Source organism: Mya arenaria, chromosome 7 (assembly GCF_026914265.1).
Source record: "Mya arenaria isolate MELC-2E11 chromosome 7, ASM2691426v1".
Lineage (NCBI taxonomy): Eukaryota > Metazoa > Mollusca > Bivalvia > Myida > Myidae > Mya > Mya arenaria.
The window spans coordinates 52191625-52218321 of record NC_069128.1 but is presented as its reverse complement, the minus strand read 5'-3'; the positions used below and the strand labels follow the sequence as shown (position 1 = coordinate 52218321).

Below are 26697 nucleotides of genomic sequence, written 5' to 3'. Positions count from 1 at the left end.
TTTTTTTCATGCAATTGTATCATCTTGTGTCTAGTCCCTTTAAACCTTTTTCGGATAATACCAATATAATATGGGTCCAGCAGATATTTAAAAGTCACATTATTGTATATCAGATACGTGAATCAGAGCCTCATGCAAACACAATTTATAAATAAATCAAATGAATGATTGTAAGCCCATGGTTAAATTAGGGAGTAATAGGCTTGGGCGTGTTTGAAACTTAATTGCAAAATGTTCAGTACAAAGGAAATAATCGGCGCAATAAATTAATTTGGGTGTTTAATACCAGAAGTATGACAAGAAGGCTTAGCGTATGGGCGTCTCTTTAAAGAGAGTCTTTCTTCAGTCAACATTTGCTATGAGTGCATGTGCCTTGTTATAATTCATTTAAACTTTAAAAGCTAGGCCGTATTCGAAAGACTTCCCATTAACTATTACAAATTATTAGATTTTCGGGCCTGCACTAACAATCCGAGTCATTGAATGTATACACAAGCACTGAAGCACCTACAGCTCGAACAATTGGAATTATAAACGGATTTTAGCTTCACTTAAGGGGTTCAGTATGGTTTGAAGAATATACACAAATCTAGCCCCAGTTTCTTGAAAATTCTCAAGCTTTTTAAAAAAAACGAGTATAATGTGAACCAAAATCAAATACAATCTAGTTATTCCATATAATTGCTTTATTAATTATTTTAATTGTGCGAGTATTTTCTTTTATAACTTCATTATTAATGAAGAACAATCTGTAACAGTTGAGTACAGCTTTAAATGTTTGAGTTATTACTCATTGGCAATATCATTTCTAGCCCTTAAACATATTTTGTGCATTTCTGTTTCTCCAAACAAGTCTATATACAGTAAATATAATCCATAAATTTGATTCTGACAGAGTAAAAACATTTCATTGTTTTACCCATGTTTCGCTGTTAGGTTGTAACGAAATCGAGTTGAGTAAAGATAAATTACTTGAGTATGTTCGAGTCACTGGGACCTGGTCTTATACATGTTGAGGTAACACGATAGGTGAGAAAAGGCTGCTGAAAGACACCTTATATACACACAAAAGTCATTATAAAGAATTGAGATATATGTCTTTCGTCAGATGCACCAACGTCGCTTCTTATCAAGATGTGGCCAAAACCTGAAAAAAATAAAAACCCATTATACTATTTTTACTAATAACAGTAACTCATATATTTCTATAAATAGAAATAATTACCAATCATTATGTGTGGGTACCTTGGACGGTAACAGCTAGGAAATTATTGCGTAGCGCGCGGAAAGTGCGTACCCGGATTGATGTTGCATAACCGAGTAGATACTGCTCCTTTTCACCAACATGACGTTACCGGGCCGATACTGCTCATCCGATGTTACGTAACATTGGTCCGAAGTAGCGATATCGACCATGGTACGTGCCGATATTTCATTTAAGAAATATTTTTTTCCAAATTACTTTATGTGTCAATATCGGAAAAAGTAATAAAATACGCTCATAACGCACCTTTCTGACTTTAATGGTTTAAAAAATTCAGACCCCCTGCCAACATTTTAAACCATAAAAAATGATTATAATAGAGGTGCACTTGTCAAAAGGTGCACCCCTAAATCACGCCCCCACTTATGTCAATTCCTGGGCCCGCCCCTGAATATCGCTATTCCAAACCAATACTACTCTCTAATTTCAAGTACACATTTTTAAAGCTCAAACAATTGTATTAGCAAAATACAACTGTCATGTGTGCATTACAACCTATTTTTCAATCCAATCAAACCGGCTTAAACTCGAATATCATTCCATTATTGATCCATTATTTATATTCTCACCAGGTGTCGCCTTCTGTCCAGGAAATGAGCAAGACGGGCGGTGGAGATAGGGCGGGGCCTAATCTGGTTGCTTCTGTGAAGCGCCGCCCTCTTCAGCCAGGCGGAGTCAAGACACGTATGCGCGGTGGGCCGCTTTCTAAAAACAAAATAAATGCTGTCCATGTGCATTGTGCTTACAGCTGTGTGCTATCCTTGTTTTGTAATATGGCATGGTCCCGTTAAACAAGACATATAGTTGATTGCTTTTATTAGGGTATCGTGGTCTATGAAAAATTACTGTCAAAATGTTCAAAGACAACATGTACACACCCCATGTCATCTACAAGCAGCGTCTTTATAAACTCCTTTGCCTCAGCTGTGACGCCGGCGAAGAACTCGTTGGGAAAGCAAAAGTCGGTCCTCAGAATGTTCGAGCAAGTTTCTTCTTCGCTTTCGTCTAAAAACGGGGACACGCCGCTCAGCATGACGTACAGTACCACACCCACCGCCCTGAGAATACGGATAAAGGGTACTAACATTACAGTATATATCAATGTACACGATTGATAGACAAGGCAGACATTTGTTCCTCAAAATGTTTGAGGAAATATTTTCTTCGCATTCGTCTAAGATCAGCAAGGCATTCAGGACCACAAGTATTTGTAACACTGTAAAGAACACATATGTCACATATGTCAACAGTATGCTGTAGCGTTGTATAGTTTGATAAATCCCAGCAAAACACAAAGTAGTAAACTGTTAATCACAAGCAAACTCTAAATCTAAACACGCAAAAATGAAACAAGCATTATACAAATCAAGACTATAGGCGTTCTCCAGTACGCCCGGGCGAAGACATCCTTAAGGTTTCTCCAAACACGCACGTGCTTCAATCTTAAATTTTGGAGTACAAATCGAAGGCTAACAATTAAACACACCGAATATTTACGAAAATAATGCTTCGATTAATGTTCTTACAATACTGTTTTCTTTATAAACTTCTCGTCAAGCCCATATCACACACTGAAACCAAAGAAATAAAATACCTTTTTTCATATCGAAGGGCGTTCATTTAAAAGTTTTCAGTTACGCCCCTGAATATTGAACGTGAGTTTAAGCATAAACATGTCAAGGACCAATTTAAAACAGTATAAACAAGTAGTACTACAAACAGTGATTATTGTTAATACTATGTAATAAGTTTTGTTCTTCATTTCCATACCATATATCTGACAGAAGACCGACGGGCGTGCCGGCGACTATTTCCGGTGCGAGGAACTCTGGGTCACCGGAAGCCGCGTGCACATAGTAGTTGTTGTAGATGTGCCGAGCGTCACCGAAGTCCGTCAGCTTCACCATTGCAACCGAGTTGCTGATGTCTAGTAGCAGGTTCTCCGGCTGGATAAAATAAGGTGCAAGTGAAGGAAAATGTGCAAAGAAATATATATACATTGCATGCCCAAATATGGATTACGTATTTTGAACAACAGACTAAGTGATCTCAAAATTACAATGTTTATTTTGAAACACAGGCTGGTTTTGGATCGAATAATGTAGGTAAAATGTTGGTACTCCATAGCTTATTAGCGCATGTCATTAACCAAGGGAAACAATTGTATTGTGCTTTTGTCGATTTTACTAAAGTCTTCGATTATGTTGTTAGAGACAATCTTTGGTGAAAACTTATCAAGCTAGGATTACGATGTAAAAAAATTTAACATTATTGAATCTATGTACTCTTCAGTTAAGTTAAGAGTAAATTATTGTAACAATTTGAGTGGAACAAATGAATGTGTACTAGGCGTGAGGCAGGGAGAATGTTTATCGCCATTCTTGTTCACTATGTATTCATAAGATCTAGAGTCTATTTTCTGTGAAAAAGGTGTAAATCAATGGTATTGATATAGATTCATTTAAAATAAATATTTATTTATTATAAAGCTTTGCAAATAATGAGTTACACGAAAGTCTTAATCTGTTATCAGAGTATGTGACGTCTCGGAAGACGAATATCATTTTGTTTTATAATGCAGTTTATACACTGATCTTAGATGTTAATACCTAAATGGGCAATCCTGCAGTTATGCAGGTACTAAATTGCCTCTAGAAGCTGGTCAGTCAAGTCTGCAGTGTCAGCATTCAGCTACTGTATTTACTATATCGCTATACCTTAATATCTAAGTGAGCAATCCTGCAGTTATGTAGGTACTGTATTGCCTCCAGAAGCTGGTTGGTAAAGTCCGCAGCGTGCAGCTCGTCAAAGTGGGAGGTAGTGCAGATGTATTCAAACAACCGGCCCTGTGGAAGCCTGAAAAACACACAGGGTTAAAGGTCATACCTTGCTAATAGTTTAAGCCCGGAATTATAGTGATTCGGGTTTTTCCAGCCTAATTCTCCGGTACAAATAAAATTAAACCGTTGTTATATACACACGTTACTTCGGACACAATAGAGTCATTGGACTGTTACATGAATTTCAATAGCTCGATATTCACCTTTTATTTGTACCGGCATGGGGAAACCCAGTTAAATTAATTCCGGGCTATATATATTCTTCGACCAACCCGCGGTACTCGAACTTGCGTCCGTTAGAAAAATTGCCCGGACTCTGTTTATAACATGTTTCAGTTTGTAATTTTTGTAATGATTTTCATTTCTTTTAACATGGTTACAAAGTTAAGTGGTCTCATCACCGCGCATACATTGTACGTACGGATGTAAGAGTTTTATAAAAGTGAATCCATTGTTCGAGATCTATAGTGAAAGTAAACAATCCATTCAAATGATTTGTTTTGGTTAGCCAATACATGTATACGTTAAGAATACCAAAGAAATATCTGACAATGACCTTCGGGTGTATATATATTCATATTTGTCATCAAAACACTCACAGCTGCATTATCAGAAGATAGTGGTCAGGCGTTTCGTACAAGTCATGCACGCGGACGATGCCCGGATGCTGCAGACTCTGTACGGTGTTGTATTCGGTCTCCACGAGCGCCTTGCACGTGCCGCGCTTCTTTATGTATTTGGCGGCAAAATGTTGGCCGGAGCAGTTCTGAGACGTTTTCTTAACAATTGAGAACCGACCCCTGGAGTTGTGAAAACATACATTTGTGTTAGTTATTGAGCAAACGATCAATCATCGATCAAGAATAATAATTATAAATGGTTCCATATTTACTTTCTCAGTGGCGATTTGTTCTAGCACTATCGATCGCTACGCAACGGTACGTAACAGGGAGTGCCGCTCAACCGTGTTTCATGTCGCTTGTTAGGTAAAGGAGCGTTCTCACAGAGCGCTATGTGTTTTTCTCTCCCTGCGCAATTTGACCCTGGCAATATCATACGCAGTGAACTCCCCTGATAAGCCGAATAGAACTCTGCAACCATGAGCCAGTATAGTTGGAGTTCAGCTACATTAACTTTATTAAATTCTTTTTAAAAAAAAATCTCTCTTTTTCGGATAATTTTAATCCAAATTCAATTATTTAATTACCATTTACTCGTATGGTCACTTTATTTGCATGGTGGCAGTCATTTTTGTACTGTAAGTGAACTGCAAGATAGTGCGCCGGAATACAATACCGAAAAAAGGAACAACATAATTAGCAAAAAGTATGCAGTAAGTTCTATACATTTTAAAACAATGTAACAGATGTCAGTTGCAGGCACTTTCATGGCTGGTTTTAGTCTGATTATATTTTCTTGCACACTGAATAGGCATTTCCGGTGAATTCATCAGAGCTGGAAAATTCCATCTGGCATGGGAGTCACGCGCTGTGACGTAATATTCTTTATTTCTTTTATTATACACTTATGTTACCATAATTATGTGATTTTAATAGATTGGTTCCATAAACATTAACTTAACAAAACAAAACAAATTAATCCTTAAAGGGCATGATACTGATGAAACTTCTTGACATATGCAGTGAATAATAATTACTGCGCGTCATGACGTCAGCAAAAATCATCCCACGCGCTTTTTAATGAAATATGAAAAAATGCTCTTTTCTTTGTATTTTTAACATCAAAATATAATTAAAGGTATTCTAGAAAAGCTTAAGATTATGTGTGTCGGCTAGCCTCGTTACCTGGCAACTCAGGTACCCTTGGGTCGGATTTTTCTATCCGGAACGGAAATACATATCAATTATTATCAATTTTAAGTTTCGCGAATGTCAACTAGATAACTATAGCGACAATTAAATGGTTACCATGAAGCAGTTCGCGAATATTACTTGGTTATCTTACAACAGTTAAATAATTTAAATGCCATCATAAACAAAAATTACATGTCATCATGTGAAGGAGAGTTACAAAACTATCATACCTTTCCAGCTCCTCGAGTTCAGTGAAGTCATTCTCATATGTGGATATCCACGTGGTAAAGTTGCCGTCAGCGTTCTCAGTCAGTTCTAAAGATATGTATGGAAGACCATTAACGCATAAAACAAACCGCTTCATGGCTTTATGAACCTTTTTATGAAAGGATAATTGTGTTGTTTTTTGTGTGTGTTTTCCTCGTTTAATTAAAGGAGAAAATATTTAATTACTTATTATTGTACTTATAGTGCGATTCATTTTTTTAGTATAAACGCTGTTTTACAGTCCTTAAATATATAATATCGTGGCCAAGTAAAGAGATCACTCTAGGATGTTATAACTATTGACACCTAGTATATAAAATTTAACACGCTGCGGGAAATAATAAACACAAATTTCTTATTATCAATCAATTGCAACCAAACTCCATTGAAACATAAGTACCCGACTCAGTTGGTATGGCGACGAAGTCGTAGGTGATGCTGGGCTCGCTCATACCGATTGTGTTATTGGCTCGAACCCTAAACTTGTATATGGCCCTGGGGGAGAGGTCTCCTATCACCTTGGAGGTGGAGGACACGTAGGGAATCCCAGCCTGCCAGTAATCCAGACCGACCTCATTAAACAATGTTGTGTTACCCTGGAAACATCGAACATTGAACTTACGTAATAGTAGTATATAATTAATGTTCATGGGTATGACTTCACTTGTATCAGAGCGGATGAATGAGTAAGCGGTTATACCCGGCGACTTCCAGTAACTAGAGGCCCACGAGAGCCTATGCTCTACTACCATGACATTTATGATATTGTTTTTATCAAAACAATGTACATACTAGTAATAGGCAATATACTGAACCCACATTCAAAGGGGGGCAATCAGTGAATAATATGTTTTGCAAAGGGCAAATCAACTTTATAATAATACACGACTCTCTGCATAAGTTGTCTCCCTTAAAGTAAACTTTCGTTAGAGCTACAGCATTTCAAAGGCATAATCCAGTCATGCGTTGGCGGATCTAGCTGACATAAGAAAAGAACCGAGCTCTCATGGATATCTTACTACTGTATAAGTTTGACTGAGACAAATCGAAACTGAAGACTGAATTGCGTTTAGAAGCATTTGTGTACGGATGGACAACGGACACCGCGCCATCTCATAAGCCATTGGCCAGTAGAGTTAAACATGACCTACCACAGCAGGAGTTCTTACGACAAAGCGAGTCATTTTCCAGGATGCGCCTTATACGAGCTCAACTGTGATTCATGGAGACATAGTTAATCCTGTTAAAGCTCAACTATCCAAACTCTTTATCTAGACTCTTTATTATTCTTTTATCTTTATCCTTCAATATACATACTCTCACTTTTTCCTTTAGTCTTATTTAACTTTATTGCGCTTTCCACTGGCAGCTTGTTGAATGTGGCCAGTATCTGTTAGAAGTAGAAGAAGTCCTCAACTTTAAGCTACATGTACATTAAAGGCACTGTACCTGTTTTTGTGCACAGGATACGGTGGAAGGCGGGCGCCACTCCAGGTGGACGGAAGTTCCCACCTGCGTCTTCATGTCTGGTTTGGAGGGAGGGTCGGGGAGGTTCAGCACTGTGAGTGTCGCCCTGGTGACGACTCCGACAATGTCGCTATTGGCAACGCATGTGTACTCCACGCTGTCTGCCGCTGTCACCTAGGAGATCTGTTAACAGGAGCGGGGGACTTGAAACGCAGTACGTGTATAACGTATGTGGAGGAATATAGTTTTCTGATATATTTTTTTTCAAAAACAGCATAATGATGGAGCGATCATGATAGAAAAGGAACAGCAAATCTCCTTATTTTTTATTAAAACTGCCCTCTCACAGATTTACCGTTAATATAACCTATTTTATTTTTTGTCTTGGAATGAGCACATTTTTGTGTAAATATCTGCAAACCAATGATAAAAGACTGCTGACTAAAGATCAGATCGCAGATTTTCAGATTTCCGTTCAAAAAATAATGTTTTGAGGCTAAAACCGTTACTAACGGTTTAGGAAAAATGCATAAAACATCAATTTTTTAACTTAAATATTAAAATCTGCAAACTTATGTTTTGTCAGCAGTCTTATATCATTGGTTTACATGCATTTTCGCATAAATTGGCTCGTTCCAAGACAAAAAATAAAATTAGTGCAGCTTTAAGCATGCTGTTGTTGTTGTTTTTTTAAAAATCATTAATACACATTAAAAATAGTACTAATTGAAATGTAATTTTGTTTAAAGCGTAACAAATACCGTTTATTGGCTGTACTTCCGGAAATAACTGCTTATTCGGCACAAGCTATTTCAGCAAGAGGCCCAAGAGGGTCTATGCTCTACTGGCATGGCTCTTGTGGTCATTTTCAATCCAGAGCATGTACATTTGAGTAATAGGCAACAAATATATAGTTCACTTTTTGTGTTCGGGTTAGCTGAAAACGCTGCACACTCAACATCTGAGGACAGAAAGTGTTGTAAGCAGATTAGTTGCATGAACCATTTTAATATGTGTCAAATAAAGGTAATCTGAAGGTAAAAATATATTTGCTTTCAAATCTGCACTCATGGCCAAAATTTCATTTCTGTAACTTTTAAAAATAAAAAAGGTTGGTCAAAAGGTCAAAGTCAAGGACATCCGAGGACAACATTCATGCTCGTTTCCAAACTGTACACATGGTCAAAATTTCATTGCTGTAGCTTTAAAAATTAAAAAGTAAGTCAAAAGGGTCGGGGCCAGCTTTTGCCCAAGGGGCATAATTTCAAATGTTTTGCTAGACGGTCATCATATGATGATCCACAACAAATATTAAAGGTACTGGCCTTGTGGTTTGAAAATATTTCTGAAATAAGTCTCTATGAAACTTGTGACCCACGGGGCAATGCCAGTTTTGACCCAATGGGCATAATTTGAACAACCATGGTAGTGGACCACTAAATTAAGCCTTGTTGAAAACAGCAAGGACCTGCATAGCAAGGATCTACATAGCTGTTTCAGACAAAAAAGTTTTTAACATTTCCCAATTTAAGTATACCAAACCTGTGAACGCGGGGCGTGCCCAGTAATGACCACAGGAGCATAATTGGGACAAACATTCAAAAGCAATTGTGACTTTACATGTAACCTTGGCTATAGATAGACTTCGCTCATGTAGATTTGGCTAAAAAAAGACTAAGCTAAAAATAACATTTTTTTTTTGTACTTTGAAGACCATCATCTTGGCATTCATGGGCGGATCTGGCTGGTTTTCAAAAGCAACCAAGCTTAAATGGATATCTAAATACTATACAAGTTTCATCGAGATACAAAACTGAAGACTATTTCGAGTTCACAAACAATTGTTTACAGACACACTGATTTTTTATACTTTCAAGGCCCACAATCTAGGTAGCATAGGCGGATCTGGCTGGTTTTCGAAAGGAACCAAGCTCTAATGGATATCTAAATACTGAACAAGTTTCATCGAGATACAATCAAAACTGAAGACTGTATCGTGTTCACAAGCAATTGTTTACAGATGCACGGATTTTTAGACTTTCAAGGCCCATAATCTAGGCATGCTAGGGCGGATCGGCTGGTATTCAAAAGGAACCGAGCTCTTATGGATTTCTAAATACTGTACAAGTAAAGAGTGTATCGTGTTCACAAGCAATTGTTTACAGACGCACGGACGCACATACTACGTACACATTACCCTTTGGCCAGAAGAGCAATCGCACAACTGATTATTAAACTTGTTTGCTCGTCCAAATACCTGCAGAGTAACGTGATTGTTCGGTGGTCCGGTACCACAGAAATGTTGTTGTTAAACGTCCATGTGACGTTAGGGCGCGGGCGTCCGCATATCCGACATGTAAACACGGCGCTCTCGCCCGCCTTCACTGTCAAACTGGACAGGGGAGTCGCCACGCTGGGTGACATCTCAAACAAGAACTCCTGACTTCTCGCCTGCAAGACAAGCAATGTTTACCCTCATTTTAATAACTGGAAATGTTGTTTTTTCTTCAACTGCGCATGTGACTACAAAATGTGTATAACGTGACTAAATTATGTGTATTACAAGACAACATTATGTATATAAGTGACTGCAGTATGTGTATGACGTGATTACAGTATGACAACAGTATGTGTATAATGGGACGACTGTATATGTCTGTGACAACAGTATGTGTACAATGCGACAGCTGTATATTTCTATGACAACAGTATGCGTATAATGCGACAGCTGTATATGTCTATGACAACAGTATGCGTATAACGTGACAGTTGTATATGTCTATTACAACAGTATGCGTATAATTCGACAGCTGGATATGTCTATGACAACAGTATGCGTATAACGTGACAGCTGTATATGTCTATAACAACAGTATGCGTATACCACTACAGCTGTATATGTATATGACAACAGTATGCGTATAACGGGACAACAGTATGTGTATACCGTGACTACAGTTTGAGCATAACGTGACCATAGTTTGAGCATAACGTGACTACATTATGAGCATAACGTGACTACAGTTTGAGCATAACATGACCACAGTTTGAGCATGACGTGACTACAGTTTGAGCATAACGTGACCACAGTTTGATCATAACATGACCACAGTTTGATCATAACATGACCACAGTTTGAGCAGAACTTGACCACAGTTTGAGCATAACGTGACTACTGTTTGAGCATAACATCGCTACAGTACGACTCCGGTATTATACTTTGTTCATAACATGACTAAAGTAAGTGTAAAACGTAACTTAAGTAGTTTTATCTCATGAAAGAAATATTCGTAAATAAAGAGTTTTATTTCATTAGTGTTAAATATATGTTAAATTTCCGTCTCAAATTTAAACCCGGAAAAATGTGTATTGCACAATGTGTTTACTGATTCCGCTAATCTTCAGCAAAATAACTTGAAAATAGGACGTACGGTTTTCGTCGAATTAAATTGCTTTTGTGAAAATAAAACTATTACTTTTTAAAAGTACTTTAAACTTTGAAAATTACAAAAAATATTCTAGTCAGTTGATCTGTGGGGTTGTATCACTTCTCGTTGATTCTCAAGCGATATGGACTTGACGCAAGAGTCTCAAAGTGATACAAGGCTAATAAATCGAATAACATAATATTAAAGTAAAGGTAAGTATTTAAACCTGAAGGTCATATTAACCAATACAACTTTGGTAGTTTAATCTTATTTAAAACAGTGGTTATCTTATGTCAGGATTGTATGGTTATTATGAATTTTATTTACTCGTGACAATTAGTCAGCCTTTGCAAACACTTCCGCACTGTATCTTTATTCCGAATTTAAGAACAATTCCGACTTTACGTTTAACCTTGTTATAATTTACAAGTACCACATATTGTGGTCACTTCTCTTAACATGAGACACAAAGTCAAGACTGTATGAACTGGTAGGTCCTTGAAGAAAAATCTGAAATTTTAAACGATCTTAATTAAGACTAATAATAATTATGACACCTAGTGCAGTTAGTTAGTGACCTACAAAATATAAACATGAACATTGTAAAAAGTATGACGATAAAGTCATAGACACACTGTCACAAATATGGGTAAAAAATATAAAAATGAAATATAAGTTCCTAGTAAAACGACAGGATTTCTATAATTATTCATTGTGTAAAAAGGGTTTTACCTGTGTATTCCTACAATTGAATCGACAAGCATGTAAAGTTTGAAGAGGGCAGGCACCCTGGAACATTCAGGTGATTCAAAATGGCGTGGAGAAGTGTACCTGTATGTTTTATGTTTTCATGGAAAAGGGATCCCTCAATTCGAGTTGTGATCGGCAGTCCATGTGTTTATTTGCTCTTAAATCCTTTGTATAAAAATGTATTAGGCAGATAGAGATAATATACCTACTAACTCAGGAGATTGTAGATGACTCGGCGTATAACGGCTTTCCTCAACTGTGCAAAATTAGGCCACGTTCAACGATATTAGTCAACCACAACACCCTTGAGTACAAGTTGAGATGTATTTTGTTGACTTTGTGGTTACTGTAAAGGCGATGGTGCGTGGACAAATGTCTCGGCTATCGTGGGTAATAAAGTTGTGTAAAAGCATGCATTATGGAATATTGATCGAGTAAAGGGTACTGTAAATGTGATATGGATGGGTCTCTGATTATGTCAGATTTAGGATGCGGGTTTTAGCTAATGAGTTATGAAAGGGTGCTGCACCCTTCTTGTTGATAGCACCCTTCCACCATTATGAAGGTAAGCAGTGACACCCTTCTGCCATCATACAATAAGCGCTGCAGAAAATCAAATGTTTATTTGGTTTTTATTTATTCTTAATATATAATAAATATTAACAAACTTTACAAACATGTGTTTGGCGGATGGTTCTTAACAGTACTTCATTGAAACACAAATCCTAACATTTTTCTGTGAATCTCGAAATGTCCTTTACAGCAGGATACAATATTTCCTTTTTTCTCTTAACAACCCGACCGACTTCTGCAGCATCGTGCACGTTTTAAACCAATGTTTATTACTATTATTGTTTGCTGATCCTTGTTTAGTTATAAATAACAGTTTTTCCTATAACCATGGTAGTGAATCAGGGTTTGAGCACTTTACTTAACATAAGTCAAAAGTCTAAATACTCAATTATAGTCATTCCTATAACCATGGTAGTGAAACAGATGTTCGTCACTTCTCTAAACATTAGTCAAAAAGTCTAAATACTCAATTATGAAGAATAGTCGTTCCTATAACCATGGTAGTAAAACAGATGTTCGTCAATTCTCTAAACATTAGTCAAAAAGTCTAAATAATCAGTTATGAAGAATAGTCGTTCCTATAACCATGGTAGTGAAACAAATGTTCGTCACTTCTCTAAACATTAGTCAAAAAGTCTAAATACTCAATTATGAAGAATAGTCGTTCCTATAACCATGATAGTGAAACAGATGTTCGTCACTTCTCTAAACATTAGTCAAAAAGTCTAAATACTCAATTATGAAGAATAGTCGTTCCTATAACCATGGTAGTGAAACAAATGTTCGTCACTTCTCTAAACATTAGTCATAAAGTCTAAATACTCAATTATGAAGAATAGTCGTTCCTATAACCATGGTAGTGAAACAGATGTTCGTCACTTCTCTAAACATTAGTCAAAAAGTCTAAATACTCAATTATGAAGAATAGTCGTTCCTATAACCATGATAGTGAAACAGATGTTCGTCACTTCTCTAAACATTAGTCAAAAAGTCTAAATACTCAATTATGAAGAATAGTCGTTCCTATAACCATGGTAGTGAAACAAATGTTCGTCACTTCTCTAAACATTAGTCATAAAGTCTAAATACTCAATTATGAAGAATAGTCGTTCCTATAACCATGATAGTGAAACAGATGTTCGTCACTTCTCTAAACATTAGTCAAAAAGTCTAAATACTCAATTATGAAGAATAGTCGTTCCTATAACCATGATAGTGAAACAGATGTTCGTCACTTCTCTAAACATTAGTCAAAAAGTCTAAATACTCAATTATGAAGAATAGTCGTTCCTATAACCATGGTAGTAAAACAGATGTTCGTCAATTCTCTAAACATTAGTCAAAAAGTCTAAATACTCAATTATGAAGAATAGTCGTTCCTATAACCATGGTAGTGAAACAAATGTTCGTCACTTCTCTAAACATTAGTCAAAAAGTCTAAATACTCAATTATGAAGAATAGTCGTTCCTATAACCATGGTAGTGAAACAGATGTTCGTCACTTCTCTTTACATGAGTAAAACAGTCTGAATAATCAATTATAAAGAATAGTCATTCCTATAACCATGGTAGTGAAACAAACGTTCGTCACTTCTCTTTACATGCTACCAAAACTCCAGTCTTAAAACAGATTATGGTCACTACTCTTAACATCAGACCAAAAGTGAAAAGTCCCAGTTATGAATAATATGAATAATAGTCATTCCAATTCCTATGGTAGGAAATCAAATTATGATTACCTCTCTTTACATGCGGCTTTACGTCCAAAGTCCCAGTTATGAATAATAGTCATTCCTATTACCATGACATGGAAATTATGATCACTTGTATTAACATGAGTCAAAATGTCTAAGTACCCAATTATGAAGAAGAGACTTTGCGTAACCATGGTTGTAAAATTGATGATAACCCTTCACAACCCTTTCCAATGACTGAACCGGAGTATTTCCCCTTACTTAATTGTCTAACACGTTTAAGTTCATAATATTCATACGAACATGTACCCTATGACATTGAGTATATTGATCGCTAATAACAAATGGATAAAACAAATGTTTAATGGCAGGCCCTAAAATTAAGGTGATGAGACAATAGATGATGTATGTTCAACAGCTTAAAGCATAATCTGAAATTGTAAATCGATCTTTAAAACTCAAATTTATCATGACAAACAATGTTGAAAAATAATGAGAAGCAAATTAGTGACATATGAAAATTATCAGCATAATAGTGTTTAAAATACAAAAAAGAAATAATAATCATAAAAAAATATAAAGTCATAGACACACTGTAACACATATGTGTGGAAATAAAAAGATTGCAGACTCCCCTTAAGTATGCACACCTACGCCTCTTACAATGATGTCGGTCAACCACACACTTCTTTTGTACAAGTTGAGATGTATTCAGGGGACTTAATTGGTATATACTATATGGGTGATTGAACTTCCTAAAAAATAACTCGTCTCTCGCAGATTGTTGAGTGTAAGATAGGTTAATCTTAACACGACTGTAGGGCTTTTTGCGGAAAAGAGGTTTACAGAGTAAATTTGTTCCAGCGTTAAGACAGTGCTAGCTAATAACACGGCTTTATTGTTGCACTGGCAGTTTTAACTACACGAGTATTTGTATGTTGAGGAAATTAACTCCTAGCTATGCTTTTTGTACGAGCACTTAGCACTTATAGCTACAATAGCCATCATTGAGGTTCAGAGTAGATCCGAAAATGACGGAATGCGTCCACTACTAGAAGCTGAGCAATAGAGGGCCCAAGACGTTCCGGGGATTGGCATCGACATAAAGAGCAAAGGGTTGCTGTTGGAACGCAGCTTAAGCACGCAATCTGTTGCAGTCGATCTGGGGTTGTAGGGACAGGTGCATCAACGTGATCAAACTACTAGCCTTTTTTGGCTCGGGCGTATTCATTTCGTATTCAACCTCCATGAATTAGCGGAATTAAAGTTACAGACACCTTTAGGCCGACACACTTCAAACAAGTAGCTTCACGGCATAGGCTCAGCTACATCCTATTCATATACACTGCTCCATATATACTCAAGTGCGAAACGAATCAAAACTCTCTTCTTTCGAATAACCTAAAAGTTGACTGCATGCTCAGCGTGGAGTATGACGTCAAACAAGAAATTAAAGTTCAAGCTTGATGCTTAATTTTTTATTTACCAGGGACGTGCTCAGTAGCCATACTTTAACGAAGAGCATGTTTGTAGGCACCAGATATTTATCGAGACACACCGTACACAATTTTCCTCAGAAACAGACCACATCTTATATTTTTGGCTTTGAATTTGATAAACCTTCATGAGTTTCAAAATATATTTTGATGACTGACTGATTAAAAGCAGTTCTGTCAATGTTAGATGTGGGAACAAGATGGTACAAATGTAAGGTTTTACAAGTTTTAAAACTCCAGTAACTTCATGTTACAGTTAACTCGTCTTTCAATGACTGTTCCAAGGCGCTGTGTTGACCAATCTTTTCTATAAAGCTATTTTGACGAGTGTTCGGTCAGGTGTTAATGATAGTGCGTTTGTGTCTCTTATTCAGTGTCGTTTGGCCTTCATCTTGTGCCTTTCAATAGGGTTGATATTTTTAAATAACTGACTACTGGACATGTTCATTGTATTATCATTGTTTTGTTTTAGCGCATGTGAACGATATAGGACACTTTGGTCTTTCTGCTACGCGCTTGGATCGCATAACTCAAATAAAAATCTAAAAAACAAACACAACTAAATTGTGATACATGTTTTATTTTTCTCAAATATTAATATACAAGTACATATTTGCTTTTGAAACATCAGGGTAGTTTACTTCAATTTAAAGAGATACATTACAATAATACATTACAATAATCTTACTTGGAATCTATTTAATACAATGAATAGGTTGGTATGTGTCAAATACGTAAATAACATCAACTTATACCACTTGGTGTTCATCTGATGTCAGTCATGCATAGTTATTATGTATCAACGTTTCCTTTTTGTAGGCTAAAGAAAGAAAGAAATAGCACAACTGTGAGAAAGGCTGAGATATTCAGCAATCAAAACCACAATGGCCATCATAATGAAGAATTCTCAATAAAGGAAGATAAGCAAAAACACACGACCAGTGTTGACGAACAAAAACATGACAAAAACATATTTTCTTGGATAAATTAGACAATTTGTACACGTGTATAATGACATTTGTCTTCGTAGATTCAGTTCGCAGAATGTTTTTACTGCTCTAATGTCATTTGTATTTTATAACACATTTCATTATCGAATTAGCTAATTAAGTTTTAAACTTTTTTCCAAAACGTTCACAATCAAAGTAGTCCGAACACTGGTTATAGAGAAATAAAATAAACCTGTGCATAAACAAAACGCTCACCCTTCGACTCACAATCACATTGTATTAAATTATATGTATTTTAATCTGAACTTCATTAGTAATAATAACAAAAACGCGTTGTCAGACATCAACTGCATTAATATCGCGTAAATGCAATGAAATTGCCTTTATAAATAAATAATCATTGGAAGTTCAAATTATAACTCTTTTGTTATTATTATCTTAAATAAAATGTGATACAAAATACACGAATGATTCGCCAAAACGTTCATAACACTTTCGAAAATATTTTTATAATTACAAGTGTGTGAATAATTGCTGTAAAGTTTTTGTTGAAACTTGTAAATAATAAGGCTCAATTAAAACAATCGGTGCCAACATCAACTATGTTAATGAATACCTTGTAACATATGTTATAAATCCTCGTTTGTTGATTTACTCAAACTTATATTTTATAATAAGAAAAATATTTTATTAAAAGTCGTTCACTCTATGGCACCTAAAATATTAAGCGTCGAAAACATGTGTCACTTTTTGTATACAAAGTCGTGGGAACTGTGTGTAAAATCCCATGATACATATACATATACAATGCAGGAATCTAGAAGGGCGTGTCAACTAAAATCACCAAAGCCTTTACAGGGAAAGAATGGTATACGCAAGCAGAGACAATAGAAGGCTTCCGAGAGCGGCAGCCATTTTTTCCTTCCCGCTGCAGTCACCGACTTTCACCGTCAGTGTAAGGTCGTTGCTTTCACCGTTAGTGACCGCGCCTGTAATGGTGACCGTGTGCTCGGCTGCTGTGGCCTTGTCGAGAGTAACACCGGAAGCCGTTGTCACAGCTCCAGTTGTTGGATCAACATAAAAGGTGGCATCTGTAATGGTTAAACATTGACACATATTTTAACATTGTCAATGATGTTCTAAAACAAATAGTTATTATGCATTACCAATACGCTGACATAAAATGGATATGTCTCAACTACTGAAAACAAACAAGATTGTTATCGACTTTCGTTATTTACAAGCATGGACTATTTCGTTTACTTACTACTGAACGCCGGAATACGGTATGCATTATAAAACTAATAGCAAACGGATCAAACTTAGCGAATATAGTCTGGTGAAAGCGTCGTAGTTTAAATTAAGCAAGTAAAATTAAGAAAACGTAATAGTTACGTCTTTTATGCAGCATGTTTGCATATATAGTACAGATGTTCCATTGGTCTTACCCTAGGGTTATATAAATGTTTGTCAGAGTCTTGTTTTAAGAAATTAATAAACATGTTTCAGTGGTCATATTCTAGGGCTATACACCTGCCATAGTTTTGTTTTTGAGTACTTCATTCAGATGTTCCAGTGATCCTTCCCTAGGGTTATATAAATGTCTGTCATAGTTTTGTGTATGAGTACTTATACATATGTTCCAAAGGTACTATCCTATAGATGGCACTGAACGCGAACCACTTGGCGAAAACATACATAGATAATGTTCTTCAACCAGTGCTTTTGCCGTTTGTGCGACGTCAATTTCCACATGGACGTAACATGTTTCAACATGATAATGCTCCCGCCCATACAGCCCGAAGACTCACTCAGTTTTTTGTTCAAAACAATGTAACTGCATTGGACTGGCCGTCGATGTCTCTAGACATGGCTCATCTCTAGGATGAGCTTGGTAGGAGGGTTTATGCACGAAATCCTTCTCTACTCAATGTTGCAGAATTACGCAATGCTCTTGTGCAGGAGTGGCCCATCATCCCACAGCACTGCATAGCAGATTTTACACTGTCCATGAGGCGTAAATGTCTTGCCTGTATACGGGTCATACACTCCATTATAGCAAACTGTGATTTGCGGTGTTCGACCATGTCTTACGTTTACAGTTGTTTTACAGCTAATACCATATAACACATATTGTTTGTTGTAAATAGAAATTTTGAATGCATTGGATGAACTGTTTTTGAATAAATTTATGAAAATGTAAGTGGTGCGTTTTCAAAGGCGTTCAGTGTACATGTCTGTCATAGATTTGCTTATAATCAAATAGTGAGAATTGTTACTAATTACCCCGCGCAAGTTCTACACTTGAAAAGAACAGTATGTTTTACACATTTCATTCAATTTACCTTTGATGACCAAATAGTTTGATGTGATGTTTTCTTAAAAAGAAAATGTTGCTGCGCAATACAATATTTAAATTTGATCATGTCATCTTTAGGTGTGTAAAGAAATGTTAATTTCTCATTTAGCAATAAAATATCATAAATTAGTAGACTGCTGCTGTTTATGTTATAGGCAAGGGTATGGAAATAATTTAGGGTTTAATTGAAGGGTGCTACACCCTGTCCTCCTAAGAGCGATCCCTTCTTTCCTCATGGAGAAAAACATTGCGCCCCCAGCCCTCAAGGAAATTAGCATTGGCACCCTTCTGTCTCTATGGAGACCAGTGTGGGCACTCTTTTGCTTGCAATTAAATGCTAATAGAGACTGGCAATTGTTTATTTTATTTTGATTATAATTTATAACATGATTGTAACATTTTACATATTTGGCAGTTGAAACATAATATAACACTTTCTGTCGAGTGCATAATATTATTACAGCCATTTCTCTTTAAGCTTCTGCAACACACTCTCCTTTTTAAAACCTGGCTGAAACCCTATATTTTTTAATCCAATACATTACTTCCAAATGTTCGTGTCAATCCAGAGATTCTGTTAAGTTTATAGATAAACCCACTCGCTTCTCACCAAGGTACCTCGCCGGCCTCGGCACATGTAAGTTTGGTGTGTGGTCACTAAGCCGGACAAGTGGATTTTCTCCGGGTTCTCCTGTTTACCTCACAACATATGACCACACTCTCGCGTGAAATCTCCAAACGATAGTGGTTAATAGATTGTTGCAATAACTTCACAATCTTTCACAATCATTGTCAAATAAATACGTTAAGGTACGTACCAGAATCCGCATACGTAACGACACTGTCGGTAACAGAAACAGAAACATCACCAACCGATTCTCCTATAAATAAAAAGTTAGTTTTGTAAATTGGGCAATAATCTTTTTTTAAACAGAGTTTAAAAGGCCTTCGCAGTTTTATAGTCTTATTTTCAACATGGAATATTATATTTTATAGTATATGCATATTATATATTTTAATTTTTAATTTGAATTAACAACTTATTTCGCACGGCTGTCTCCTGTACCATTTTGGAAAGTCTTTTGTTTGTTTTCGAGCATTTATTAATTCAAATATCAGAACGGTATCAAGTAGTACCGTGCCGTAAGTAGATTGCCGATACATTTTTACGCGGTTCAGTTTATCACGTACTTCTTAATAGTTTTTACCTCTAGCCATTATGATGTACTAATTAACTACTAATGTAACCTATATTTTAATTGGCCGATACGCATTCATAACCTGGAACTGGTTCGATTTAAAATAAGTTAATGGAATTATTTTAACAACAGTTTAGTCTAAATACTGATTCCTTCAACATCCCACCATTGGATTGTTTTTAATTTAGAGTGATTTTGATTTGAAAAAATAATGTTCATGGAATGCTTGATTTGATTGCAGTATTTTGATCGTCGCTTGTATGGACTAAATTGATTGACAATCGGTTATCCTTTATTTGAAATTACAAATTACAAATTAGCGGTTGCTTTTATTTACCAGTTTGTTACTACACTAGATTGAAATTAAACTTATACCACCAAAAAAATATTCGCTCAGGTATATCATCATCGTCGGCGACCACGGTGCTTTCTTCCGTTACACTACATACATAACGTCGGAAAATTGACTGAAAATATCTCGTTTATATAAATTGGCGTAATGCAGGGGAGACAACTCTTCTTCCAACGAGGTCGCATGCTAAATACTATACATTTACCATGTACTGTAATTTGACTTCGCAGGCGAGTGGTCTGAGTGTCTGGTTTGAAACTTTAAGTGATCAGGGAGATCGAGTTAAATTGGAGCTTTCGCCAAAATACTTTTTCTATATTAGTGTCTGTGCATATGTAGATTTCCGGCTAGGTTTTCTTGCGGAACCAATGAAGCTCCCTCATTAATTATTCAAGATTACGAGATTTTCCTTTCAAAATCTTAAATGGATCACATCAAAGCCAAGCGAAGTAGTGCATTAGGAGTATTCGACGAAGGTATATTACAAAACAAATTAAACATTTAAGCAAAACAAAACATGTTTGATACTTTTATTTATTATTTCGCTTTCAAGGGCTAAAATATGTTCTGAAACAATCTAATCTCAACAATGTACAACGTGATTTTAAAGAACGGAAACTATAAAGAATATGAATATCACATTTCCAAATAGATGAAGGCTTTTAAAAAAATAAGTAAAAGATCGCTGAAGGTTTAAATTCTTAACGAAAACAGCCAGAACAGCCGTTTCATTGGTTGAATATATATATTGCATTCCAACTATTGGAAGCTGCACTAAACAAGGTTACTAGCGCTCGTGTGATTTTCAATAACTCAGTAAGGGACTGCAGTAGCCATTACTTGTAAACGTTTTGAAATTATAGAAGCAAGTATGCCGATTTAATAGCAATGTTAATGTACACAATGACGCTTTAACGCTATTTAACATCATCTTACCTCAATAGATTCAGTTTGGATTTATTTGATTATTAATTCAAAGCAATGAAAGTACTCTCAAATATGGCACATACGCATTTTTAAGGATTTGTTTTGTTTTAAAGTGTTTTAAACAATCAGTGGACAATGTCTTCATTTTTTTATTAAAGATTTCTACCGACCTGGACCTAAACCATCCGCTACGCATAACTCTTTTGTGGTTGTTGTAAAAGGGGGGCCGGCGACATCTCCAATTGGCACCGTAACCGTAGCTGTTCCGGTTGCAGGGGTATCATCTGTTGCTCTGAAAAAAGCACAAACTCGTCAGAATTTTCGATATCACTTAAAATAATAAGATCGCACATGCCCCATCTTATGTTCGAGCTTATTGTATGATCGATTTTTCGAATTACTATGTATGTTCGATGATAACATATATTTCGAAAATGATTGGTATATTTACAGCTCAAAAACAGTTTATTGTATTTTGCAACTAACACGTTCAATTTAATTTGTAACACTGACGTAACATCTTATCTGATTTCTTGATCTTACGACATAATGACGTATATTCTAGTAAGATGTCCAAGAAATAAAAGCAATAATTATGGGCGTTTTATCTTCCTTTTGTCCTTTCCTGTCTTTATGGGGGTTGGTTCCTTGGTATTGTTATTCAGTGAAAGTGTATGTCATCGATAAGGCAAACTAAAGTATGTAATATACAAAACATGAGTTAAGTTACCTCGATTTTGACAGACAGTCGTTATACCCGCAGAAAATTTGGCCGTCAAGGTCGGGACTGACGGTACATGTCTGCATATTCTAATATTTATGACCTTATTTTAAACTGACCTGCTGAGATAGTCGTTTTGTGTATTTCCATAAACTTACATGATTACAAGAACCAACTCTGTATTTGCTTCGTAATCCACTGTGGTCGTAAGCGTTACAATGCCTACATTAGATATTGTCGCCGCATCTGGAGTTCCGGTGACCGTGTATCCCGTGACAGTGCCACCACTGTTCGCTGTAAGTGTTACAACTGTGTCTCCCACACCTGAGGCCTCGGACAGTGGTGCAGCAAGTGTTATTGTTCCATCAGCTCCGTTTATTGTGCCACCACCAGACTCGGACCAATCGGTGATAGCCGATTCTTAAAAGTAATGTATTTCTTCGTAAAAAGAAGATTGAGATATATATTTCATTAATTTATGGTAATGATATGTCATTTGAAAACAAAGAAAATATCATTATTAATTTAAACCGCTTAAATAAATCTAAATAGAAATTCCAACGTTTTCTGTTTATTCTATTTTATATTATTGTATTACAAGTCCATTTTTGTAAACGGTGGTAAGTGTTTATTAAACGCAAGAAGGTTTCCTTTTTCAAAGTGAACAATACAATGTCGAACGAATTATATAAGCCGATAGGTAAAGAATTGGAGGACTCCGTATAACCAATCCATCATGCGTGTTTTAAAGAATAAATATTCATACCTGAAAACAGTAAAATGAGGCAATTGTTCTAATCTGCACTATTTTAGGTAAAGAATGACTGAAAGCCTCACCGCCACTCACAAAAGTGAGTATATAACTATAATAGAGTCTCATTTAATGTGTGTGATAACTTTCAAGGTCCACACAATGGATTTATGAAATTTTAAAAGAAAATGTATGGGAAATACCAATGAAATTCCAAACTGGTCCACTGACTATGCTAATGAGGCATATAAGTGGGCGGAGCATAGTGTCAATATTGTTAAGTTAAACTAAGATACTTATAGCTGGAACCCTACAGCAAATGTTGATATTTGCTCAAATATCGTCATTGAAGACCAGAATTTCGCAACTTTGTTGTTGCGTGATTTTTAGATTTACATTATCTCATGATGTTATGAATGGTCAAGATAATAAATAGAGAATACTAGGTTAGTGTCGTGGATGGAGAAAGTTTATTTTGCAAGGCTGAGGAATTCGCAGCCGAGCCAGTCAAATTTCTCCATCCACGGCACTAACCTACTATTCTATTCATTCTGTTACTTTGTTTAATTAAACACTATAAATAACCTTAAAAATATTAAGCATCTTTAAAGGTAATCATGTTTAAATCGCTCCCAAAATAGTTCTCAAAACTGTTCAACTTTTTTTAAACGTTTATATTCAAAGTCATTGCATTTTAATACGTCAGTATCAATTCAAAACATAACGAAAGCTTTTAAAAATGCATAAACATGGATCACTTTCCAAACAATATCTGATGATGTAACAATTATTTTGCAAGTCACAGAGTAGTACACCAGTTATGATTCAAGATCGTGAGTGTTTATTAACCATTGCCCCATGTTAAATGGTTTTGATCCATGTTGATAATGTTGGCTGTTTAGAACTGCACCGGCAAAGAGAACATTCATTTCTGTTGTAAGTAAGATTTTGTCATTCACCACAGAAATGGAATAAACTATCGACGAGTATCGTTGAATGCTGCACAGTTTCCAGCATTTGCGGTTGGGATAAGATTTTCCCATCACATGTTGATTTTCAGGTCGATTATTTTTCCAATGTCATTATTATACAGAGTGATGGGACTTTATGGGCGAGTGATTTTTGAGGTCGGCCGTTGGCGGTCTATTGATATGATACTGAAACAGTATTTGTGCTTTTCCTCTGACATTGCAAAATATAGAAAAGAAGTTCGTGTTCGCGGTCACATAACCATCTGACTAAAATAAACATCACCTGGTTTACTAGCCTTATAAACTAAAATTAACACGGCACCTTGTTATTGAACCGATTTGTATGCAAGTGACAGGATAAAAATTTATGTATCGAAAGCCTTGTGGTCTAGTGGATGGATCAGATGTTTGAAAATCTATTTTTTCTTGACTTTACCCGCTAGGGTTCGAACCACACTTAAACTGAAATATGTTTTTTACTATAACAGTATTTTTGCAATTTCGATATTATAGAGTAAAATAATGATAAAATAGTTGTTATTATTATAGTTCCGGGAAAACTGCCTTAATAAAACCTTCTATAAATAAATGCAAATCATTAGTACATTAGGTAACATAGAATTTTAGGTGTTCAGAAATTGACACGTTATGCAACTTTCGTAATGACGTTTTAGGCGCTAAATTAATATTTCAGTCTTACGTTTGACACGATCAATATGTACAACCGACTATAAAAAGCATTAGTCCTTATTATGATGATCTCTATAAAACATGACGTGATCACAAGGAGTTGCATCTAAAACATCCCAACCTGGTTTATGGTTTATATTTCGAATTTCGATAAGCCTTGACAATGGGTGAATTAGGGTTTTGTAACTCATAAAGAAATTGCTGTTACAGAAACTTATTTTATGTTATTTCTTGCTATTGTGTTTACATGTTTTATCACACACCATACTATTTTTGTTTATTCACATGTTTATATTTCATTATACTTTACATTTAACATGTCAATAACTTTATATGTATGATCACTGAAAAGTGGGGTAATAAAGAGTATATATATACGTGTTTAAAAAATATTTAAAATGGTTATATTTACAGAATGGCTGAGAAAGGATAACTGTAAGGTTTGTTTAAGTGAAATGAAGTATATTTTTAACAATTCTTTTATGACAAAAATGAACGTTTGGTGTAAATATAAGTAATGAATTGCGGGATTGATGTCAGTATCGATGATATGAACGCAATTGGGCTGGTCAAAGTACGCGCGGACTCCACACACTTCGACCAACCCAATTGCGTTCATATACAGATAATGGCATCAATGCCGCAATTCATTCTTTAAATAATACAGTTCACCTGTACATGCATTATTTTTTTAGCATGCGTAAAGGTATAAACATTGTGCAAAATATGGTTTACAACACGGGGATTTCTAAGATTTAGTCCAAACAATACTTTGCACTGTATGCTTTAAGTCGCTGAAAATCTTTATAGTTTGTTTAAACTTTTGCTACTCAGCTTGTTTCTGTAGCTTTTTGCATTAATATATATATATGCATAATAATTCTTATCAACTAGCTTAACACCTTTTTATATATATTATTATACACAATATCGCTATACATCAACATTTTTTTATATTTCTGAAGCTATACTTGAATTGTTATTGATAATGTTGCGCCACAGCTGTTATGAGCCGCGTCAGGTTGCAAAAAGAAAGCGACTCGAAAATTTAAAGTCATTTTATCAGGTGAAACAAAATAGCAACTTCTGCAAATATTTTGTAGTGTCTCAAATAAAGCTAAATGTCAATACTTTCAGAAAATCTTTGTCAAGCTAAATACCATCTAATTTCAGAGATATTAACAAGAATAAATGCCAAAATGTTCCATATTCGTAGAAAAAAAATCTTTGTAAAATTATCAAAGACTTCCCAAATAATTAAAGATTATAAGATAATCACATAAAACTAAAAATGCGGCTTGTCTTAATGAAAACTTAAACAAGAATGCCATCTCCCAGCAATTTCCTGGGATTTAACCATAAAGTGGCCGAAAATGAGCCGAAATTGGGCCAGGCCTTTATTTTGGTCGGTGTCAAAACAGAGCGGCCCGTTATCGGCCAAATAAAGGCCAGAAAACTACCAACTTTCGACCTAACACTTGACCGGCACCCATGAATTGGCCAACAGACGTCCAACTGCTCTGTAGCAGGAACAGTGGCAGACATATTGGATTAATATAAAAAATAACGTACAGCTGACAAAATCCAGATTCAACATATCAGGTATAAACAATTCTCACTCAGGACCTTAATACCTGCGAATAACTTGTAATCAAGTAAATTACTAATTGAGTTCTATTATCATCATCATCATCATCATTATTATCATAATTATCATTATTATTATTATTATTATTATTATTATTATTATTATTATTATTATTATTATTATTACTTTTTAGGATCTTGCCCTGATAGCAACTCGCTAATGGTTTGTAAAATGCACTCTTTGAATTATGAAGTTTGGCAAAACATAAGGTTTAATGGCAACGGGTAAACGTATAAGACATATAACATAAAATCACAAACAAGAAACATGGAAGAACAGCACAAAACCCCACTTAAACCAAAATACCTTTCATGCTATAACTGTATTTTTTTCTGCAATTTCGATAGCATACAGTAAAATAATGATAAAATAAGTGTTTTCAGATGCATAAGTGGAAAATCGAATTTTTGGTCTTAAAAACATGAACGAATTACTTTCAATTTTAAACCTGAATACTGGTGAAGGCCATCTCCAGAAAGTTTTTATTTTCATTTTTAAATTATTTTTTATTTAATTAAAATTGTAATCAAATTCAT

The 26697-nt window shown here is 35.5% G+C and overlaps 1 protein-coding gene across 1 annotated transcript; it reads right to left on the bottom strand.

The window, feature by feature from the left end:
* LOC128241234 (kalirin-like) lies at positions 1-26058 on the bottom strand. The gene is made up of 15 exons (XM_052958183.1): positions 25974-26058; positions 22260-22521; positions 21551-21672; positions 19721-19783; positions 17486-17634; positions 9873-10103; positions 7635-7826; positions 6586-6781; positions 6149-6233; positions 4704-4904; positions 3982-4120; positions 3035-3210; positions 2143-2322; positions 1834-1969; positions 1-1147 (listed from the first exon to the last, which is right to left on the bottom strand). The coding sequence occupies exons 1-15, from the start codon at positions 26056-26058 to the stop codon at positions 1130-1132; spliced, it is 2235 nt and encodes a 744-aa protein (XP_052814143.1). The 3' UTR covers positions 1-1129.
* Positions 26059-26697: the final 639 nt, after the last annotated feature.